Source organism: Heptranchias perlo, chromosome 15, assembly GCF_035084215.1.
Source record: "Heptranchias perlo isolate sHepPer1 chromosome 15, sHepPer1.hap1, whole genome shotgun sequence".
Taxonomy (NCBI): domain Eukaryota; kingdom Metazoa; phylum Chordata; class Chondrichthyes; order Hexanchiformes; family Hexanchidae; genus Heptranchias; species Heptranchias perlo.
The window spans coordinates 32,558,890-32,581,529 of NC_090339.1; the positions used below are offsets into that span (position 1 = coordinate 32,558,890).

General features: G+C 46.9%; 1 protein-coding gene across 4 annotated transcripts in view; it reads right to left on the bottom strand.

Moving 5' to 3' along the window:
• Positions 1-22,640, bottom strand: part of arhgap36 (Rho GTPase activating protein 36) — a 103,257-nt gene that overhangs the window by 10,125 nt on the left and 70,492 nt on the right. For all 4 annotated transcript variants that reach the window (XM_067997033.1, XM_067997034.1, XM_067997031.1 and 1 more), the window contains 4 exons: positions 18,187-18,337; positions 16,218-16,366; positions 14,601-14,777; positions 2,909-3,006 (listed from right to left, as the gene is read on the bottom strand). In XM_067997033.1, the coding sequence (XP_067853134.1) occupies positions 2,909-3,006; positions 14,601-14,777; positions 16,218-16,366; positions 18,187-18,337 (575 nt within the window). The remainder of the gene's footprint in view (positions 1-2,908; positions 3,007-14,600; positions 14,778-16,217; positions 16,367-18,186; positions 18,338-22,640) is intronic.

Consider the following 22,640-nt stretch of genomic DNA (forward strand, 5'->3'; position numbering starts at 1 on the left):
GGTTGTTTTCCTTAGAGCAGAGAAGGTTAAAGGGAGATTTGATAAAGGTGTTCAAAATCATGAACGGTTTTGACAGAGTAAACAAGGAGAAACTGTTTCCAGTGGCAGATGGTCAGTAACCAAAGGACATAGATTTAAGGTGATCGGCAAAAGAGCCAGAGGCGACATGAGGGAACATTTTTTTACGCAGCAAGTTGTAATGATCTGGAATGCACTGCCTGAAAAGGTGGTAGAAGCAGATTCAATAGTAACTTTCAAAAGGGGATTAGATAAACACTTGAAGGGAAAACATTTACAGGGCTATGGGGAAAAAGCAGGGGAATGGGACTAATTGGATAACTCTTTCAAAGAGCCGGCACAGGCACAATGGGCTGAATGGCCTCCTCCTGTGCTGTACCTATTATGAAACTATGATGATACTGTACAAATTGAGGAATATAGGATTATTTGAGAAAGATTATGTCCAGCCATCACATCTATGATAGAAAGCAAACATATCTAGTTTCTATTGGAATTAATTAGTTTCAAAAGTTCGCCATTTAAAGACTCCCCCTCCTATTCCCATTACAGTATCTAGTTTTCTTTATGTAGCAGTGTGCTGTGGTCTTCATGATATTTCTGACTGAATATTTATTTAGTTTCAAGGGGGTAAATTTTAACCCCTCGAACGGGTGGGTTGGGGGCAGGTGGGAAGGTAAAAATTGTAAAAAAGTAAAACCCGACCCCAAATTGCCTCTACCTGCCCTCTTCTGGTTTTAACAGAGGTGGGTCGATGGGCGGGCGACCAATCCCTTCTCAGGAGGCAGTTTGGTCGGTGAAAGCTTTTAAGGAGGCTGCGGACCTCCATTTTGACAGGTTTTTTATTTTTTAACTCCTGGGGGCCAGGATTCCCAGGCCTTCTGCCTCACACCATGTAAGAGGAGGTGAGAAGGCAAGAAGGCCCCGCTCAGCAGTTAAGTGCCTTTATTGCACTGCTTGTGGACCAGGAGGAGCAGGAGTGTTTCCTCCAGGCTCAACAAGGTTCCTGCTGTGATCCCACACACGCGATCGGCCGACCCTCCCTCCCCACCACGATCTCCGACCCCCACCACATGATCTCCGACCCCCTCCCCACGATCTTCGACTCCCACCACATGATCTCCAACCCCCTCCCCACGATCTCCGACCCCCTCCCCACGATCTCCGACCCCCTCCCCACGATCTCAGACCTCCTCCCCACGATCTCCGACCCCCTCCCCACGATCTCCGATCCCCCTCCCCACGATCTCCGACCCCCTCCCCACGATCTCCGATCCCCCTCCCCACGATCTCCGACCCCCTCCCCACGATCTCCGACCCCCTCCCCACGATCTCCGACCCCCTCCCCACATGATCTCCAAACCCTCCCACACGATCTCCAGACCCCCCCACACGATCTCCGACCCCCTCCCCACGATCTCCGACCCCCTCCCCACGATATCTGACCACCCTCACATGATCTCCGACCCCCACCACACGATCTCCGATCCCCCTCCCCATGATCTACGACACCCCCACACGATCTCCGACCCCCCCCACACGATCTCCGACCCCCTCCCCACATGATCTCCAAACCCTCCCACACGATCTCCAGACCCCCTCCCCACGATCTCCGACCCCCTCCCCACGATCTCCGACCCCCACCCCACGATATCCAACCCCCGCACACGATCTCCGACCCCCCCCACACGATCTCCGACACCCCCCACACGACCTCCGACCCCCCCACACGATCTCCGACCCCCTCCCCACGATCTCCGATCCCCCTCCCCACGATCTCCGACCCCCTCCCCACGATCTCCGACCCCCACCACATGATCTCCGATCCCCCTCCCCACGATCTCCGACCCCCTCCCCACGATCTCCGATCCCCCTCCCCACGATCTCCGACCCCCACCACACGATCTCCGACCCCCTCCCCACGATCTCTGACCCCCACCACATGATCTCCGACCCCCCTCCCCACGATCTCCGACCCCCTCCCCACGATCTCCGACCCCCACCACACGATCTCCGACCCCCCTCCCCATGATCTACGACACCCCCACACGATCTCCGACCCCCCCCACACGATCTCCGACCCCCTCCCCACATGATCTCCAAACCCTCCCACACGATCTCCAGACCCCCCCACACGATCTCCGACCCCCTCCCCACGATCTCCGACCCCCACCCCACGATATCCAACCCCCCCACACGATCTCCGACCCCCCCCACACGATCTCCGACCCCCCCCACACGATCTCCGACAACCCCCACACGACCTCCGACCCCCCCCACACGATCTCCGATCACCCTCCCCATGATCTCCGACCCCCCTTCACGATCTCCGACCCCCCTACACGATCTCAGACCCCCCCACATGATCTCCGATCCCCCTCCCCATGATCTCTGACCCCCCCACACGATCTCCGACCCCCCCCACACGATCTCCGACCCCCCCCACACGATCTCCGACCCCCCCCACACGATCTCCGACCCCCCCCCACACGATCTCCGACCCCCCCCCACACGATCTCCGACCTCCCTCACACGATCTCTGACCTCCCCCGAGATTGAGCCCCTGATGATCCCCCGATGACTTCCGACCCCTCCCCCCCAACCAATCTAAGACGTACATGTTGCCATCCACTTCCTATCTGCTCTCCCATCCGACTGACAGCCAGCCTGTCAATCTGGCTGGCTGTCGGGTAGGAAACCCATAGAAAAAAATTGAAAGACGTCCTTACGTTAAAATCGTAAGGACGGTCTGGGAAACCCGTACTTCTGGGTTTCCCGTCAGGATATCCCCACCCCCACCCTCTTCCCAGCTCCCCACTAAAATTTACCCCAAGGAGTCAGGACTATCTAAAATAAAACAATGATCATTACTGTGTTCAGCATTACTTACGATTGGTATTTAAGCTTTCTGCGTAAGAGATAGTGAACAACATCCTTGTCCGTCTGCATCAAGCTCATTAACACTTCATGTTGAAACTCTGGAGCAACCTAGAAAAAATAACAATTCATAACAATGTTGGAAAAACATAATTGTAATTCTTCTGTCAGTGAATATACAGAGAATAATGGATACCCTGGAGCGAGTTACAGGCTGGGATCCAATTAAGGGGTTGTCTGGTTTATATATAGAATAATGGATACCTGGAAGTGAGTTACAGGCTAGAATCTAATCAGTGGTTAAAGTGAGATTTGTTAAGAATATGCACACAAACCCTCCCACCCCAACACACATATTGGGCCCGATATTAGGAGGGCGGCGGATTGGCAGTGGGGGGGTCGACTGGGCGCGTGGGTAACGCGCCCAGCGAAATCAGGGTGCTCCGCACGGAATCGCAGGCTAATTGAATCCACTCACCTGTGCTTCCGGGTTTCATGCTGGAAAGCTGCGCAGCGGGCGGGCTGCGCATGCGCAGCATAGGCTGTCAGCTGGAGGAGCCTTATTTAAAGGGGCAGTCCTCCACTGACTGATGCTGCAGGAAATAGGAAAAATTACAGCATGGAGCAGTCCAGGGGGAAGGCTGCTCCCAGGTTTAATGATGCCTCACTCCAGGTATTATTGGATGGGGTGAGGAGGAGGGGGAGGACAGAGATCTTCCCCTCGGCGGGCGGGAGGAAGAGGCCTGCCTCTGCCACCAAGAAGGCCTGACTCGAGGTGGCAGAGGAAAGCACCTGCACCACCAACATATCGCACATCTGCATACAGTGCAGGAGGCACTGCAATGACCTAAGTAGGTCAGCCAAAGTGAGTATACTCACTCATTCCCCTACACTCTGCCACATCACTGCCCTCACCCCACATCTCCTTCTGCACTGCCAACACTACTCTATCACATCACTCCTCACACCCACTCAAAGCTCATCCTCATCTTACCTGCACTTACTCACCTCGCCAGTACTCATCCCGCCACTACCACTCAACCCAATCCTCATACAATCTCATGGCTCTATCTCATACTCACCCTCTCGTGCATCTGTTTCGCGGTCAGCCTCACTCAATCTGCCACTACCTGTGCTGCAGCCACAGGGCATGCATCACATACGTGCAGTAGGAAGCGTAAGGCAAACGTGTTGTGAGCATGAAGGGGATGCACAAGGGTGTTTGAGGGTTTGTCATGGTTTTTACTTCTATTTAATTTCTGATCAACTCACATTACATATTATATTGGCACCACTACTGTCACGTCTTTGCGAATCTTGTCTGGTTTGTGCAATAATGCCCTTTCCTGAGGATCACTATGAAGACCCACAACTGATGCCACCCATTGTGTCACTGCAGAGTGGGTGTAGGTGTATTTGCAGGGCTCTTTTGTGCAGATGACTGAGAGACGTCGGCGATGTCCCCGGTGGCACCCTGGAAGGATGCGGAGGAGAAGTTGTTGAGGGCAGTGGTGACTTTGACAGCGACAGGTAAGAAGATGGTGCTCGGGCTAGCCCAGAGCAGCTCAGCATGAAGGAGGCTGCAGATGTCCACGACTACATGTCGAGTGACTCTGAGCCTCCGTGGACACTGCTGCTCAGAGAGGTCCAGGAAGCTGAGCCTCGGTCTGTGGACCCTGTGGCAAGGGTAGGGCCTTCTACGACGCATCTCTCTCTGCTGTTGCCCTCCCTCCTGTTGTGCAGGTGGATGTGTCACAGCACTGTGTTGTGGGGCTCCATGTGTCAGAGGTGGACGGCGTGGCCTTTAGGCTGGTGATGCTGTTTGTCCTCCAAGGAGGTCATGACTGCAGCTACGGCGGCCCCCATCCGGAAGATGTACATCTGAGGGGGTCTGCAAGGTAGGTACAAGTGTCTGGACACCGGGGTGAGTGTGCAAGTTGGTGAATTTTATTGTTAGGAGGAGGGTGGTGGAGGCCAAACTTTGTCCCAAGTGACAGAGTGGCCTCCTGCAATGAGTGAGGGTCTCCCCCACAACCTATCAAATGGACCTTTGCAGCTGCCACAGGCTGATGGCTGCAACACATCCATTTGAACTGAGAGTGTTTCCCCCAGTACGGGAAACAGTCCTAGTTGTTTGCAAAATCCCACCCCTCCTAAAATGTCATGTTAAGCAGGTCTCTAAATGTCCTGAAATACCTTAATGATTAGTTTAAGTGGCACCCCGCTGGCTTTAATTGCCGGTGGGAGTCCCACATGTGGGGGCTGCGTGCCATGTAAGCGCGTCACTGGGGAACCCGGAAGTGGGCGGGTTGGAGCCGGGCTCCAGACCCGTCCCGGGAATCCCCAATTTTCGCAGCCCCCCCGCCACGAACGCACCCGCTCGGGGGTGCGAGAATCGAGCCCATTATGTGGCCTATGGCTCCTCACTGGAACCTTTCCACATATTACTCAAATAATAAGCTCAAAAAGAAATTCATTAATTTTCTGAAAATATAATCAGTTTGTAAACATTTTGCAAAATTCAGATCTAAAAATGCACCAATTAGCATATACACATTGGCTTCACATCTTCTGTTTTTATCTATTTGGCCTGGAAGGAATAAGCTTTAATTTATGTTCTGATTTTGATACGAAGTAAGATTCAATTCACAAAAGGCTAACTTCCAACGACATTCAAGCCATCCAGGATGTTGATTAGGGCCCGTAACGCTTCAAATTTAAAATTCTTATATTCATGTGCAAATCCCTTCCTGACCTAGCCCCTCCCTATCTCTAACCTCCTTCAGCTATACAATCACCTCACTCCAAACTCTCCGTTCCTCTGTCTCTAGCCTTTTATGCATCTCCCCCCTCTCTTTGCCTCACCATAGGTGAATGTGCTTTCAGTCACCTCGGCCCTATGCTCTGGAATTCCCTCCTAAACCCCTCTGCCTCTCTAATCCCCCTCCTCCTATAAGGCCCTTATTAAAACCTTTGTCTTTGACCACCCCTTTGAATATCTCCTTCTTTGTCTCGCCATACTTTTTTGTCTGGTTGCCGCTGTTAAGTGCCATAGGACATTTTTCTATGTTAAAGGTGCTATATAAATGCAGATTGATATATAAATGAAAATGTGATACTGGTGTAGTAGTGGGATTCTGTAGAGGAGTTTTGCTTTACTGCTGGCATGGATGGAAATGGCATGCCTTCTACTGGGCGTCATTAGATAGCAATCAGGAGCAAGAACCCAAACTGAACTTTTCTCCTCTCCTAACCACTAAGGCCAAGAATTGCAGCTCTTCCACCACTGTCAGCTAAGAATTATTACTCACCACAGACCAGGATTCAAACCAGGGTCTGTATGGTTCAGTGTCACGACACATAATGCATTTGTCCATTGAGTCATCAGGTAGGATGTACTCAATGTTTTATATGTTTATTTCTATTTAATCATTCTGATGGGGTCGGAAAGCTCCATCCAGATGTTGGAAACATTTTTCCTTTTCCATCTGAAAACAGAAACATCAGATAGAAATAGACACAACTAAGGAAATGTTTGTGGTATTACCGGAATTACTGTATAAACATAAAGAGTAAAAGCTTGGCACTGGTATATCATGTAATGATGAATGACGCGTTCCAACATTTACATGAATGAAAATGTGAAATGAACTTCGAACGTTAAGGAACTATGTTTTTTCCTCTAGGGATATTGCCTTTGCTATTTGAACAGAAAAGTCTGCTTCCTTAGAGCCATCCAGAAATAGGTTGGGAAAAGAGAGCTCTGTGTTGCTCCTCTCCTCTGCTAAAGGTGCTGACTCTGGCCAAGGTACAATTCCTACCAGTACCTCACCCAGGTGGCAATTCTTCATGTGTGAGAAATGCTCAGTGAAAGTGGGTGTACATTCCAGCCATCAGAGAAAGGAGGCTTTCATCTCATCAGTCTGGGCAGAATTTAGACTAAGCTTCTCAAGGCTAAAGGACAGTAGCTGGGATTCTCCTCTTTGGGGAACAATTCTGGCAGGGCAACATGATTTTATGAAAAGGAAATCGTGTTTGACAAATCTATTAGAGTTTTTTGAGGGTGTAACTAGCAGGGTAGATAAAGGAGAACCAGTGGATGTAGTATATTTGGATTTTCAAAAGGCATCAAGTTATTTTTCTTGCCAACAAAGACAGCATTATAAATACAATATAAAAATGAAAGTCGAAAATCGTCCATTGTTGTATTTATAATGCTGTCTTTGTTGGCAAGAAAAATAACTCGATGCTGAGATGCATCAAGGTTACCATATATTCAAGCAAGGAGGAAAACTATGAAGTAAAAGGGCTAATTACCGCATCAACATAAAAACAAGGGATCGTTACACTCTTCTCTAATGGGTGAGAAATTGGATTAGACTATAAAAATTGAACAGTTTCCTTCTGCTAAGTAGCTCTAGATATGGACGGTGCTCTAGCAAGAATCAAGTTTAATCTTCCAGACTGGCCATTTTTGCTCAATGCCTTTTAAGAGCACAGGATTTCACTGATTACACTGACACTTCAGGAAACTTAACGGTGCAAACATCACTGTTCCTTAGGGTTGCCAGCTCTGGTTGGAAATATTCCTGGAGGTTTGATCACATGACATTTGATCAGGTGACATTTGCCCATAATTTGCACATGTTATTGTATTTACCTTATAAAGGTTGGGTACCTTGTACTTAAGTGCATTTGCTTGCACATAACAGTAGTTTTAGAAATAAATATAAGAACAATTAAAGGGTACCCATTCTGGGTAAAAGTAGGTTGACATGTATTATGATTTTTTTGTAACCATCTTATCTATTGCAAAGGCAAGATTTATAGAATCATAGAAAGGTTACAGCAAGGAGGAGGCCATTCAGCCCATCGAGTCCATGCTGGCTGTATGCAAGAGCAATCCAGCTAGTCCCACTCACCTGCCCTATCCCCATAGCCCTGCAAATTTTTTCCTTTCAAGTACTTATCCAGTTCCCTTTTGAAGGCCATGATTGAATCTACCTCCACCAGCCCCTCAGGCAGTGCATTCCAGATCCTAACCACTCGCCATGTGGAAAAGTTTTTTCTCATGTCACCTTTGGTTCTTTATCCAATCACCTTAAATCTATGTCCTCTGGTTCTTGACCTTTCTGCCAATGGGAACAGTTTCTCTCTATCTACCCTGTCTAGACCCTTCATGATTTTAAATACCTCTATCAAATCTTCTCTCAACCTTCTCTGTTCCAAGGAGAGCAACCCCAGCTTCTCCAGTCTATCCATGTAACTAAAGCCCCTCATCCCTGGAATCATTCTAGTAAATCTCTTCTGCACCCTCTCTAAGGCCTTCACATCTTTCCTAAAGTGCAGTGCCCAGAACTGGACACAATACACCAGTTGTGGCCGAACCAGTGTTTTATAAAGGTTCATCATGACTTCCTTGCTTTTGTACTCTATGGGGGGAAAAAAAATTGGATAACGGCCGTTTTTGGGCGCGAGTAGCGTGATGCGCTATTACCCCGAGCCCAATGACCCCTGCGCTGTCAGGACGCGAGTTTCGGCCGGCTGATGGACTCACCTGCAATCAGTGTTCCATTCCAGGCCTTGCACGTGGAATCAATGCAATTCACACTTTCCACCACCACGGGGAGCCCAATCTCTTAAAGGGAGGATGTTTCTTAAAAATCTCTTAAAGGTAGCTGGTACCTGTTATTTGCTGAAAATAACAATCTACTGTCTGCACGTAGTCTGAATGGAGATCAGACATCGCACACGTAAAGCACAGATGCAGGTCCCACCCTATGTTTACACACTGATGAGTTATGTTAAAACATTGAATAAAGGTTGCGCACTACTAAATCCCACATCCTCCAATCTGCGTGCCAGACCTCACCAATCTGCCGATCTGAGTTGGTACCAGGCCTGCGAGAGTGCGTGCACCAAGGTTCTCTGCTGATACACTAGAGGCCTTGGTGCAAGAGGTAGACAGAAGGAGGAACATCCTATATCCACAGGAGGGAGGACAAGAAGCCCTCCAGCCATATATCCAAAAGGCAGTAGGAGGCAGCGGGGGACGAAGTCAATGCCAGGCGCACAGCATCATGAACATGGATGCAGGTCAGGAAGAAGTTCAATGCTTTGACATGAGTGGTCAAGGTGAGTGAGGTCAACTGTCAAGTGGCGTCTCCTACCAACTGCACCATGCACTACACCCCCATCCCCCACATACCAACAAACTCACTCTTTCCATCAGAATTCAACTCTTTCAACCAGATGCTTCCTCTCACCCTTACACATTACCACTGTTTCAAGCCAGCCACCCACAACTCACAGGCTACACACACTGGCAGCTTTTCAACCATGACAGGCACATCAGACACACGTCCCACTTTCTTGCAGGAGAAGGTGGCGCATATCAGGAGGCAGCAAGTGGCAGTGGCATATAGCCCCTCGAGCCTATCCCACTGTTCAATGAGATCATGGTGGACCTGTGACCTAACTCCATATACCCGCCTTAGCCCCATATCCCTTAATACCCTTGGTTCACAGAAATCTATCAGTCTCAGATTTAACATTCACAAGTGAGCTAGCATCAACTGCCGTCTGCAGAAGAGCAGTCCAAACGTCTCCCACCCTTTGTGTATAGAAGCAGTTCCTAACTTCACTCCTGCACATCCTGGTTCTAAATTTTAGGCTATGTCCCCTCGTCCTAGTATTCAAGTGTAGGAGACCTACAAAAACAGTTACAAATGTCTCGGCAGCAAGAAGCAATAATCCAGCCACTAATCTGTAAATCCTGCATGGTCCCTTTAAATAGCGCTGGTGGGGGGTCCTCCAGGCACTCTAAGACATGTTCAGATGGTCGGGGTTAAGACTGTGCGTTGAGTTGAGCGTTAAGTCCCAAAATGGTGTCTATCACTTTAAATCAGCGTTGCACACTGATTGAAGCCATTTTCTCCCTACTTTACATGATTCCAGTGTTCGTTTTCTGCGCCTGCGTTAACTCCTATACCAAGATGGCGTCCGGCGCATGTCACGCTGGAAACGTGGTGCGCATCCAAGATGCCATCTTGGAAACAACGGACGCTACATGGCCCGATTTAGCGCCCTATGCCTCTATTGAAAACCCAGGATCCTGTATGCTTTTTTTACCGCTTTCTCAACCTGTCCTGCCACCTTCAACGATTTGTGCACATATGCCTCCAGATCTCTCTGTTCATGTACCCCTTTTAGAATTGTGCCCTTTAGTTTATATTGCCTCTCATTCTTCCTACTGAAATGTATCACTTTACATTTTTCTGCGTTAAATTTCATCTGCCCATGCCACCAGCCTGTCTATATCCTCTTGAAGTCTATCACTATCCTCCTCACTGTTCACTCCAAGTTTATTAAATTTGTACGGCACACCCACATTTTTAGGCTTGTTCTTTTGAAAAACTTAGAAACTGCATCAGTCCAAGTCATTTTCCTAAAGTTAGAAGATATGAGTTATGATTTTCTAGCAGTTTATTTAGCAAAAAAAAACATGTCTAGTTTTATTTCCTGTGCACTTTGATTCATTTTCATGCTGATATTTCTATATTTATTGAATTAATGACGTAAAGGTGTCATGTCAATTGAACTTTGTTTCAAATTGTTTAAGCTAAGCAAATATTTGTTGAAGATTCCTAGTTTGATCAAGTGCTTTCAATGGAATATAAAATAGAGTAGTGCAGTCCAGTGGTTATACCTGTTTTTTTTGTATTCTATTTGTACAACACATCTTTGCTAAGAAATATACTTTGAAGTTAATTCTGCTTTTAAAGTTTGTTTAAACCAGTCCTTTATTTGTAGCTTAACATATTTTGTGACTCTATCTCACCTCGTGTCCAGTCTGGACTCGATCCAAACTTGGCTGCCCCACCCGTGCCGCCCATGCCGTTTCCCAAGTGTTGACCATTCCACACCACTAATTGACTGAGTTCTCCTTCATAACGCTGGGGCAGGTAGGGTTTGGCACCAGAGTTTGCAGCTGTTGCGTGAGAAGTCTCACGGGCACAAACAGCAAACTTTACTCGTGCATTTTCTCCCAGGTTGCTAGCAGCAATGCCCAAGAGGTCTATCAACGATTCCAGGAGACTCCCAGACAATCCGGGAAGGTTGACAACCCTTCTTCTCCTATAAAGTTACTAAATAAAACACTCATCCTATGGATGAAAACTTACACCATTAACCATTCCACAACCTGCAAAACCATCATTCTCATTTGATTTGGAGCATTGCAATACTTGCATGTGACATCATTATACCATGGAACAACGAGAATGGTACTCAGCTATTCCAGAACCACGTAATTATTAATCCCTTGTATCCAAAATCGAGACATTCCTGTGTTAATGAACAAGGGTACTTCAGCATGACTTCGAGGGCAAATCTGGTCCATTGGAATTCCATGCTAGAGGAACTCATTTACAGTTTTACTGCAAGTGTTCTCTGTGATGATTGGAATTATATAATATTTAGTTCTGAACAGTTGATTTAACACAAATGGTTCTGTAAATTAGACAACTGGGAATGTCAGGGTTTTTCCTTCAGATTAATGATCAGTTCTCAATATGAAAAGTATTTGAACAAAGCAAAAGAAGGAGCCAAAACACACAGGCTCCAATTATGTGTCAATACTATTTAGAGAATTAAATTTCACTGACAAACTAAATATAGCTTTAACAATATTAGGCACTCAAGATGGAGAAGAAAAATAACAATTTTGCAGGAGGATATGATATTTACTCAATGATTTTAAGGGAGTTCCCTGTAACTATAGAGAGAAAAGGAAACAAGAACATAAGTATTTGGCTTAACCTCAACCTCACACTCACCATAAAACTGGAAATCTGTGCGATCAAAACTGGAGCTTGTGCGGCTGAATATTTCTCTATCTTGCCTCAGGATTGTATCCATAATGGCCTCCTAAATATGTTACATGCTTTGAGCAGGGCTTAATGGATGCCATAAGATGGAAGGCAGCGCAGGGCCTGAGGCTTGCTGAAGTCTGTTGAGATTACAACGCTTCTTGTTTGTGGAATAATGATCACAAAGGTTCACTGAGGTTACAATTTTCACTTTCATCGGATCCAAACTGGTGGTTTCTGTTTCACTGTGGGAGAACCTTCACCACACGGACTGCAGCGGTTCAAGAAAGCGGCTCACCACCACCTTCTCAAGGGCAATTAGGGATGGGCAATAAATGCCGGCCTCGCCAGTGATGCCCACATCCCATGAACGAATAAAAAAACCCCATAAAACATAGCTTGTATTATAATTGCAAAAACAATGCATAAACAATTCTCGTGCCTATCCTGTGCCATTTTTTAAGTCCAGATGGAGGAAGCTGGTACAGTGGGACAGTTACAATCACCACCCATTTCCCTCTCAAACATTTAGGCCCCAATAGTCCTCACCCCCACTCTCTCTCCCCCCACCCCACACTGTGGTACTAATCAAATGCAGTGAACCAGAAGTGCACTGCTCCTGACCTGAACCTTTTTTTTTATTCGTTCACGGGATGTGGGCATCGCTGGCGAGACCAGCATTTATTGCCCATCCCTAATTGCCCTTGAGAAGGTGGTGGTGAGCTGCCTTCTTGAACCGCTGCAGTCCGTGTGGTGATGGTTCTCCCACAGTGCTGTTAGGAAGGGAGTTCCAGGATTTTGACCCAGCGACGATGAAGGAACGGCGATATATTTCCAAGTCAGGATGGTGTGTGACTTGGAGGGGAACGTGCAAGTGATGTTGTTCCCATGTGCCTGCTGCTCTTGTCCTTCTAGGTGGTAGAGGTCGCGGGTTTGGGAGGTGTTGTCAAAGAAGCCTTGGCGAGTTGCTGCAGTGCATCCTGTGGATGGTACACACTGTAGCCACTGTGCGTCGGTGGTGAAGGGAGTGAATGTTTAGGGTGGTGGATGGGGTGCCAATCAAGCGGGCTGCTTTGTCCTGATTTGTCCAAATGGCGATCGATCTTAGAGAGATCAGTCTGGATGATGTCGAGCTTCTTGAGTGTTGTTGGAGCTGCACTCATCCAGGCTAGTGGAGAGTATTCCATCACACTCCTGACTTGTGCCTTGTAGATGGTGGAAAGGCTTTGGGGAGTCAGGAGGTGAGTCACTCGCTGCAGAATACCCGGCCTCTGACCTGTTTTTGTGGCCACACTATTTATATGGCTGGTCCAGTTAAGTTTCTGGTCAATGGTGACCCCCAAGATGTTGATGGTGGTGGATTCGGCGATGGTAATGCCGTTGAATGTCAAGGGGAGGTGGTTAGACTCTCTCTTGTTGGAGATGGTCATTGCCTGGCACTTGTCTGGCGCGAATGTTACTTGCCACTTATGAGCCCAAGCCTGGATGTTGTCCAGGTCTTGCTGCATGCGGGCTCGGACTGCTTCATTATTAGAGGGGTTGCGAATGAAACTGAGCACTGTGCAATCATCAGCGAACATCCCCATTTCATGTGCCTTATGATGGAGGGAAGGTCATTGATGAAGCAGCTGAAGATGGTTGGGCCTAGGACACTGCCCTGAGGAACTCCGGCAATAATGTCCTGGGGCTGAGATGATTGGCCTCCAACAACCACTACCATCTTCCTTTGTGCTAGGTATGACTCCAGCCACTGGAGAGTTTTCCCCCTGATTCCCATTGACTTCAATTTTACTAGGGCTCCTTGATGCCACACTCGGTCAAACGCTGCCTTGATGTCAAGGGCAGTCACTCTCACCTCGCCTCTGGAATTCAGCTCTTTTGTCCGTGTTTGGACCAAGGCTGTAATGAGGTCTGGAGCAGAGTGGTCCTGGCAGAACCCAAACTGAGCATCGGTGAGCAGGTTATTGGTGAGTAAGTGCCACTTGATAGCACTGTCGACAACATCTTCCATCACTTTGCTGATGATTGAGAGTAGACTGATGGGGCGGTAATTGGCCGGATTGGATTTGTCCTGCTTTTTGTGGACAGGACATACCTGAGCAATTTTCCACATTGTCGGGTAGATGCCAGTGTTGTAGCTGTACTGGAACAGTTTGGCTAGAGGCCAAACCTGCCTGGATTTGTAGTTCAAGGCATCTGGCATGGCCCAGATGTGCCCCCGACACAAGCATGCCCCCTTACAGGGGCTGCACCCTGCCACAGCAGCACTAATGACCATCGGCTTTTGGAGCCTTTAGGCTGATGTCCACAAAAGTCTTTCAACCCCAAGGATCCAATGGGTCCCTGTGAGAAAAAGACCGCTTACCTTTTTAGGCCTCCTAATGCTTGCTCCTTGCCCTTCTGATTAGAAGGGGCCAAACGCAAGGGATAGCAACAGCTTCTTTAGGCATCTCTCCAAATGGGCACCCAACTGGCATTCTCAGAAAAAAGTGAAGTGAAATTGCTATTAGGCCCATTCTCCTCTTATTCCCATGCAACTTCTGTGCCTGTGCTTGTTGAAGGGAATACTGGGGTAACATAAAGGGGGCACAGACTTAGTGTCATATGTCTCCCAACCCTTTTCCCTCTCGTTTGTACCGTGAAACTGAGTGTTCTCCAGGGGCACAGGAGCGGAATATCGGGGTGTGATCATACTTGAAGAAGAAGCACTTGAGCAAAGTACCAGAAGTGTGGCTGGTCTCTGTGGAAATGTACCACAGCAAAGTATTTTTTCAGGAAAGTAGGAGAGGGAAAAAAATTCACAGGGGAAAAAAGGAAATTTTATGCCATACTCACCATAAACAGGGTTTTGTAGTTGTCAATCATTCTTTGGACCACCCCAATGACAGCTGAGCTTTCCTCTACTTGAACTGCCTGCACACTGTAGTCTTTGTCAGAAATTTTCTCTCTCTGAAGGAGGTTTGGGCCAAAGATGGTGGCCAGATTGGGAGCTGTCATTTTGTTTCCAGTCATCTAAAAAGATAACAGATGAAGAAACAATCACCTTATTTGTGACATCAATATTGCAAGGTTGACTAGTAGAATATTATTCATCAACTGGAACAAACTGAATGGAACATCGTAGGCAGTGTGCCCACAATTTCCTGATTCACATCTTTGGTGGGTGGAGCTCCAGTATGAAAGCATACATGCATAAAATTGGACCTATATTATGCATGCTTTTTGGTATAATGTCTTCCCTTACACCTTACAACATCACAAGATAGATATACAGCTCATCCATCCAGAAAGAACCAAATGTTGCCCCCATCTTGCATCCAGATTTTTAAAACTGCTTCCAGAGAATTTCCCTCAACTGCCCTACCTGGAAATTAATTCCATCTCTTGATCATGCTTTGTGTGATGAAGAACTTCCTGATATCAGTCCCAAATTTGCATTTTGCTGGAAGGAACTTGTGGTCCTACTGCTATAGTTTAATTTGAAGTAGTGATAAGGCTATCCCTTCGCACATCCTCATCTCCCTTACTACCCATATCCCCTGCCTTTCCTCCACTCCGTTACTTCAGCCTGCACCCCCGGGTAAAAAAAAACTCTCTTCCGGCTCCTTCACAAATTTACTCTCAAACTCCAACTCCCTCTCTACTGGTCCCCCACCCATCATAACACTTCTGCTGCTGCTTAACCATCCATCACCAGATTTGCCTAGGCCACATCAAGATCTATAGGGCCAAAGGTATCCAGTGCTTCAAGATTGTCCTGGAGACCAAATATAACTCCCATCTTCTTCTCTCCACCACCAACATCTCCTTAAACCCCTATCCTCTATCCCTTCCATGCTAATCTCCAACAACAAGTGCAAGAAGCTCATGGACTTCTTTGTTACCAAGACTGAGGCCATTTATTCCACTGCCTCTGCTGCTTCCCCCCTTCCTCTTGCAATCAAGCCAAACCTCCTCCTAGTATCCCTCTGCGCTAGCCCTGAACCCGTGTCTCTTTCTGGTTTGTCTCCCCCACCATGAGCTCTCCATTTTTATCTCATCCAGGAGATCCATCTCCTGTTTCCTTAACCTATTCCCACTAATCTACTGGCCACCCAACTATGCGTCCGGGCCCCATGCTAGCTGACATTGTTAATGATTCCCTCTCCTCAGGTACTGTTCCCTTCCTCAAAAAATCCACCTTTGCCCCTCGCTCCTTGCAAACTACCATCCCATTTCCAACCAACAGGGTCTTCATGCACAGTGAACTTCTTTCAACTGACTGTTAGGTAGGCAAGCGTGGCAGATAATATAGTGCACAATAAAGTCCAACAGACAGCAATGAAATGAATGACCAAGTCATCTGTTTTTGGTGGTATCGGCTGAAAGAGGAATGTCGGCCACTGAGAGAACTGATTGTTGACTTTTATTTTTCTGAACTGTTGACAGTGTCGAAATTGATGTAATTATTACCCCTTGTCCATCTTCACCCAGTGAGTCATGGGCGTGGCTCGCTACCTCTGACAGCAACTCAAGCAATCGGAGCAGAGTGTCACAGTTACACGGAGGCAGCAGATAAATCAGCAGTTGGAGGGTGGAGAGCTGTTCCTTGTGATTCATTGCTGTACCAGACAAAACAAGAAGAAATCAGGACTTTATGAAATAGCACAACCTTTTGTTGACATCCTATTAATCAAACCATGAATCACTAACTTGGATGTGCTCTCAGTCCTCCAAAAATAAGCCTAATTGTCATGAATTTATTGTTCAGATTGCAGCTCGGACATAATGGAATTTCCGACTGTGATTTCATTGTTTTTTTTGGGGGGGGTGGGGGGGCGGTGGTGGGAGGGGAAGGTGAATTTTTATTTATCGTTGTGAGACGTCAGGGAGGGGAAACCGCATATGTCCCCATTTTGGGCAGCCAACATAAACTCTTAGGTCAGATACAGCACGGGTTAAGTGCAGAGTAAAGTTCTTTCTATACTGCCAAGAATTTCCAGGTTAGGAGTAGTCCCGATTGGGTTAGCTGTAAGAGATGATCAGTAAGCAGCTCTTTAAATTGCTTTGCGGTGATAAAGATCAACTTCATTTAATTAAGATTCACTGAAAAAATATTAGAAGTTAATGATTGAGGAAAAATGCCTGAAGGTTAGATTTAAATGTAACAGGGATTGCCTGCTTTCAGCAATGGCCCATTGCTTAAGGTGCCGGTGAGCAACGCTGAGAGCAAGCAGTCTTGTTAGATTTAAGTTTAACTTTTAGCCCTTAACAAAAGATCCTTCCTTCTTCCCAGCACAAACTGACCAGTATAACCAACTCGTAATGATCACTATAACCATTGAGAAAAAGCATGCTAAATATGAATAGGTTTTGGCTAACAGAATTTAAACCATATATCTGACCAATTACTATTAGCTGTGATCATTAAAAGCAAACTCCATTATATCTTAACCCCAACTTCAGAAGAGAACCTTCTATTACACAGGTATTACAACTCTATTTTCCATACAAGTCACCCAGTGTTATTTGCTCTAGGAGAATGTAATTTCTTCCTCCAAATTTAAGACATAATCTGAAACCACAGTATGATAAGTTTAACATTTTAGAAACAGTGACTTCCATTTAACAGCAACTTTGACAAGATTAAATTCTTCAATATCAGTTTTTCAAGATAGTGCAGGTCGTACTCCAAGAGTTAAAACAGATATGAGGTTGTATCCTTGTCAAGGCTTCTGACACCCGAGCAGAGCAGATATTAGTGAAAAACTGAGAACTACAAGAAAGATGGAAAGGCTGTTGGGTAAAACTCTGAAAGAGTGAGAAAATGCCTCTCCCTAACCAATCTGTTCACAGCCTCACAACTGAGAGCAACAGCTCAGCATGTGGTGATATAGGATGGAGGAATGCACTATCTTTGTTATATGCAGCAAAAGTACCTTTTTCTAAAAAGAATCCCCATCTGTTTTCTCCTCTCTTCTCATGGAGTCGTTTACATATGCTAAAGGACACTTCCACAGGTATCAAGTATCCTCTGGTACATGGGCCACGCAATTGTTCTTTGTGTGCGAGCCTTGAAAGTGATTGTCTGTAGGTTATTCAACCATGGAGGGCATCGTAGCCAATCCTGTTCCTATCCTTACCTAAAGTCCACAAACATGTATTTTCCAGAAGGGGACACCGAATAGCAATCAAGAGCAGGAACCCTGGCTGATTTTTGCGCTCCCTTGCCCAGCCCACTGATATCAATTGCAAAACTCCAAATGTCATCTCAGCTGAGATTAACTAACTCAGCACAGCTCAGTAATCAGATCTGAGACCTCCTTATTCGTTTCTCCATTTGAAGGAAGTGGAATATTTTAAAATGGAAATGTGGTGTTGAATTGTATTATGTATTTTGCTGACAATCTTACTGCAAGCTGAGTGGTTTCATCTCACTTACACACTACGTTGATGAAGGCTGTGTAGAGCTCCCTGGGGAGAAGAGGGTCTGGCATGTCCCGCAGAAACTCTTTCAGTAAAGCCGCCACATCATGGACGCTGTGCTCTTCATCCAAAATCACCTCCAGACCTTGATCAAAATCATCTCGCAACTAAAAGACACAATCATGTAACTGGGCAATAGGATTAAATATTCCGCATTCTCTTCAATATCACAGCACCAATTCACCAAAAAAAATACTAGTTTGAAACAGAAGTTCTTAGTGCTGAATTCTATTGGCCAGTTCAACTAATTGGACTGTCACAAATCGTTTAGGTTGAGTATCGCAAAACATATCTGCATCTTGATGTGATTAAATGAACTCATTTTTTATTTTTTGGATGCCTTTTGTTACCTCCTCCAATATACTTCCTGATCCCTCCCTGCCTTCCTCACCTCTACTGAAGGCAGTGACAAACATTCCAAAACCTTGCCCAAGTGATAGCCATTTCTGAACTTTATCATTGGGTGTTAGCGGGCTATTTGCTCATGGTGGTATCACAAGAGAGCCTGATCCTACCTTCACCCAATATTCACATTAAGTCATGGGACAGGAATCAGGAACAGGAACGCTGGCTAATTTTTCCTCTCCCAATCTGTTGGTGTCCCAGTTGAGATCAGCTAACACAGCAGAGATGGGAGGGGGGGGGGGGGTTGGGGGGGAAGGGGGGATAATTTTAACCCTGAAGAACGGGTGGGTGGGGGAGAGGGCGATTGGGAGGTTAAAGTAGCAGCTTTTGGAGCATGACTGGATGCCGGCTCCAACGCACCCATCTCTGGGTTTAATCCAGGCTCGTTAGGAAGTCCCGTCCCCACTTAAAGTCGGTGGGCCGATATTTAAAGAGCCAATTCAGATAATTGAAACACTTTAGGTACTGTATGTTTTGTGGATTCTTCATCAGAAACAGATTTAACTACTCCTGAACATGTCTCCCGTGGCTTCTGAAACACGCCATTGAAACAGAGGGGAGTTGCAGCTGAAGCTCGTGTGGCCCTTTAAACCAGTGATTGACGCATCTCAATAAAAGGTGAGGTATTGCAGCTGGGCACTCAGTTCTCTCAAACAAACGTTTGGCTGGGAGTCCTTTGTGTTTAGACTGAGATTTCTCTGTTGAGACTGAGAATTCTTGTGTTCACACAAATTTACCTACATTTTGGAGCTCCTCAAACTGGGGACGCAATGGATTTATTCCACAGTACATCGGAGGCGGAGGAAAATGAAGACAGGGATCTCAACGCCAGAGCAGCGGCGTACATTGCTGCCCCTTGTGCCAAGGATGCCCTCATCTCTAACAGGTTCTCATAATGAGATCTGCAAATTGAAGACTTTGAAATACTCAGGCCGCCTGGAACAACCACCACCACCAATCCTTTCCCCTCCTCCCCTGCCCCCATCCTTTTGCACAAAACAGTCCTTCAACCACACATACACCCATTGCACACGCGCCCAATGGGTGGCCTCATATCTTGGCATTCATGATGAAGCAAATGAAAGGGCAAATTCACAAATGGGACTTAATAATGGCCAAGGTGTGGCAATGGGGATGATAATGATTAAATTTAATGTGCCATAACAAAAAAAATCTAAGTAACAAAATGACAGCCCATCAAACACCCTTGTGCATACCTTTGGTGAATTACAATTGCTTAGCATTACCCTTTCTACCGCTTCTACGTGGTGCATCCCCTGTAGCTTCAGCAGAGGTAGTGATAGGTTGCTCAGGTCCTTGCCCTAACTGCTGAGATGCTTTCGGCCTATGACCTCTGGGTTTTGGAGCCCGTGAGGGCCCTACCAAAGACTGCTCCACCTGCATCTGTGCAGGGGCAGACTCAGCCATCGGGAGAGGAGGCAGCATTGCGGATAATGGTTGAGGAGGGGGCAGTGGGTGACACTTGGGAGCACTTTGAGTGTAGTCCCAACGTTCATGTCCCTTTTCGCCATCATCCCTCTCCCAGGTCAACGCAACATCACACTCAACACTCTGTTGGACAGCAGGCTGGTGAGCAGATGTGCTGTATTGTAAGGCCACGGATAAAGTATATGTCTGCCTATTTAAGGCGGCAGACATGTTGGCATCCAGAGTCCGCATGTCCGTTGTCATAGCCTGAATGGATTCATTTGAGAGCCGTGCTTGAAGCTCAATGGAGGCTACCATGCTCTCCATCGCAGACATTCCTGCACTTATCTTTGCCATTAATCCACTACGGAGTTGGACTCCTCCATCCTCTCTGCTATTGTGGCACTTTTTCCATTACCTCGCAAAGTTGCTGCTGCACCTCTATCATTCTCCTTCTCAACGATGGCCCCCGGGGTTCAGCATCTATGACCAGCTAAGCAGAGCTTGGAGAGGAGTGCGCCCCTGACGCGGACTCTCCACAGCTGCCCCTGCCACCAGTGTCTGCTCGTGCTCACTTGTGAGTGGTGAATCACCAGGTAACAACCCAACTAACTGTCTAACAGGACCCACCGAAATGCGAGTATCAGCACTGGTGCATGGCTGGATGTCCTGTGACCGTGCACCCTAAGAAAGAATGAGCTCCTCTGAGGAATCACTTTCTTCCATTTCTGCTGATGCCTCATGAAGGCGTGAAGTCCCTGGAAGACAACGGAAAGCGACATTAATGATTCATTGCAAAAGCGACAATAGTTCCAATCACCATATTGAGGTCTGTCACAGTTATATCATTGATAAAATCAATTCATCATGTGTGTGAAAGATGTTAAAGTTTTATCACCAGCCATCTGCGGATTCCCAGTCTCTCCAACCCCCATGGCTAGGCATGCGACTTAATTCCATGGCCTCCTCCTCCACATCTGTCAGCTCCACTATGTGGTGGACTACCTCCAGTTCTGCTCTTCTCCCTTGGCTTTTGCGCTCTCTTTTACAAGGGGAGAAAGAACAGACCTGTGAGTGACCGAAGGTGACGTATTCACCCTATGAATGCATTGGTTTGGGTGAGGCTGACCATGAAAGAGATGCATTAAAAGGTGACTATCAGACAGATACATCACATTGCATCAGGATTGGGGTGAGTGGCAGTAGTGGGTGCATAAATGGGCAGTTGAGGAAGTGCATAGAAAGTGAAGGATAGTTGCTGCTGCCGACACTTAAGTGGATGTGAGCAGTCATGTAAAGGGGTAGGCGAGCCAACGCAGAGTGACAGGGGGTGGGGTGCTGTTGAACAACATAGGATGTGGGTGAATCAGCAACTGTACTCACTTTTCCCTGGGCGCTGTGCTCCTACTGCTCACCTCTTCTGCCATCTCCAGCCAAGCATTTTTGGTTACAGAGCCAGGTTTCTTCCTGCCATCCATTGGAAACATTACCTCCCTCCTCGCTCTCACTGCAGCCAGCAGTACATCCAGGGAGGCATCATTAAATCTAAGGGCAGCCTTTGCTTTCCTGGACTCCATTTTTCTTTTCTCCTTCAAAATCCATTCTTGGACCGGCCCTTTAAATAGTGGGCTTTAAATCGCGTCATTCCAGTGCCCAGTAGGCCCTCTGCGGAGCTTGGAGGCGCAGCACCAGGAAGCAAAGGTAATTGACTGCAATCGAGATACGATCACAGATTTAAACGTGCTCACATTGTCTCCGGGTTCCCCACACGCAAATCCACCCACACGCTGACTTCCTGCCGCCATGCTAAAACCATGGCCCAGGGATCAAACCTTGGACCAACCTCCACAGTTTTTTTGGATCAATATTGTACCACACCTGTGGTTTCTTTTCGCATTTAATTTCTTAAGTCAGATTCTTTTATATTTGACCGTGGACCTCCTTTGTCCTGCTCCATGGTTACCCTTCTTTGCTTTGTAAAGTCCTGCAGCAGACCATGATTATCTTTCACACCTTTGCTATACTATAGAGAAGCACCTCCAAAAAGCAATATCTTTGCCTTAGCATCACAATGCTCTACTCCACAGTATTTCTGGTTAAGGCACATGCTTCATTATATTTACCTGCTGTTAAGGGTCATCAGCCATAACTCATGAGGTGTCAGCTGTGGCTCAGCAGGTAGTACTCTCACCTCTGAGTCAGAAGGCTGTGGGTTCAAGCCCCACTCCAGAGACTTGAGCACAAAATCTAGGCTAACACTTCAGTGCAATACTGAGGGAATGCTGCACTGTTGGAGTGCTGTCCTTCAGATAAGACATCAAATAGAAGCCCTCTCAGGTGGATATAAAAGATCCCGTGGCATTATTTTGAAGAAGAGCAGGGGAATTCTCCCTACTGTCCTGTCCAACATCTATCCCTAAAATCACTAAAACAGATTATCTGGTCATTGACACGCTGTGTTTGTGGGACCTTGCTGTGTGCAAATTGGCTGCTGCATTTCCTACATTACATGTACAGTGACAGTACTTCAATGACTATAAAGCACTTTGGGATGTATTGAGGTCATGAAAGGTGCTA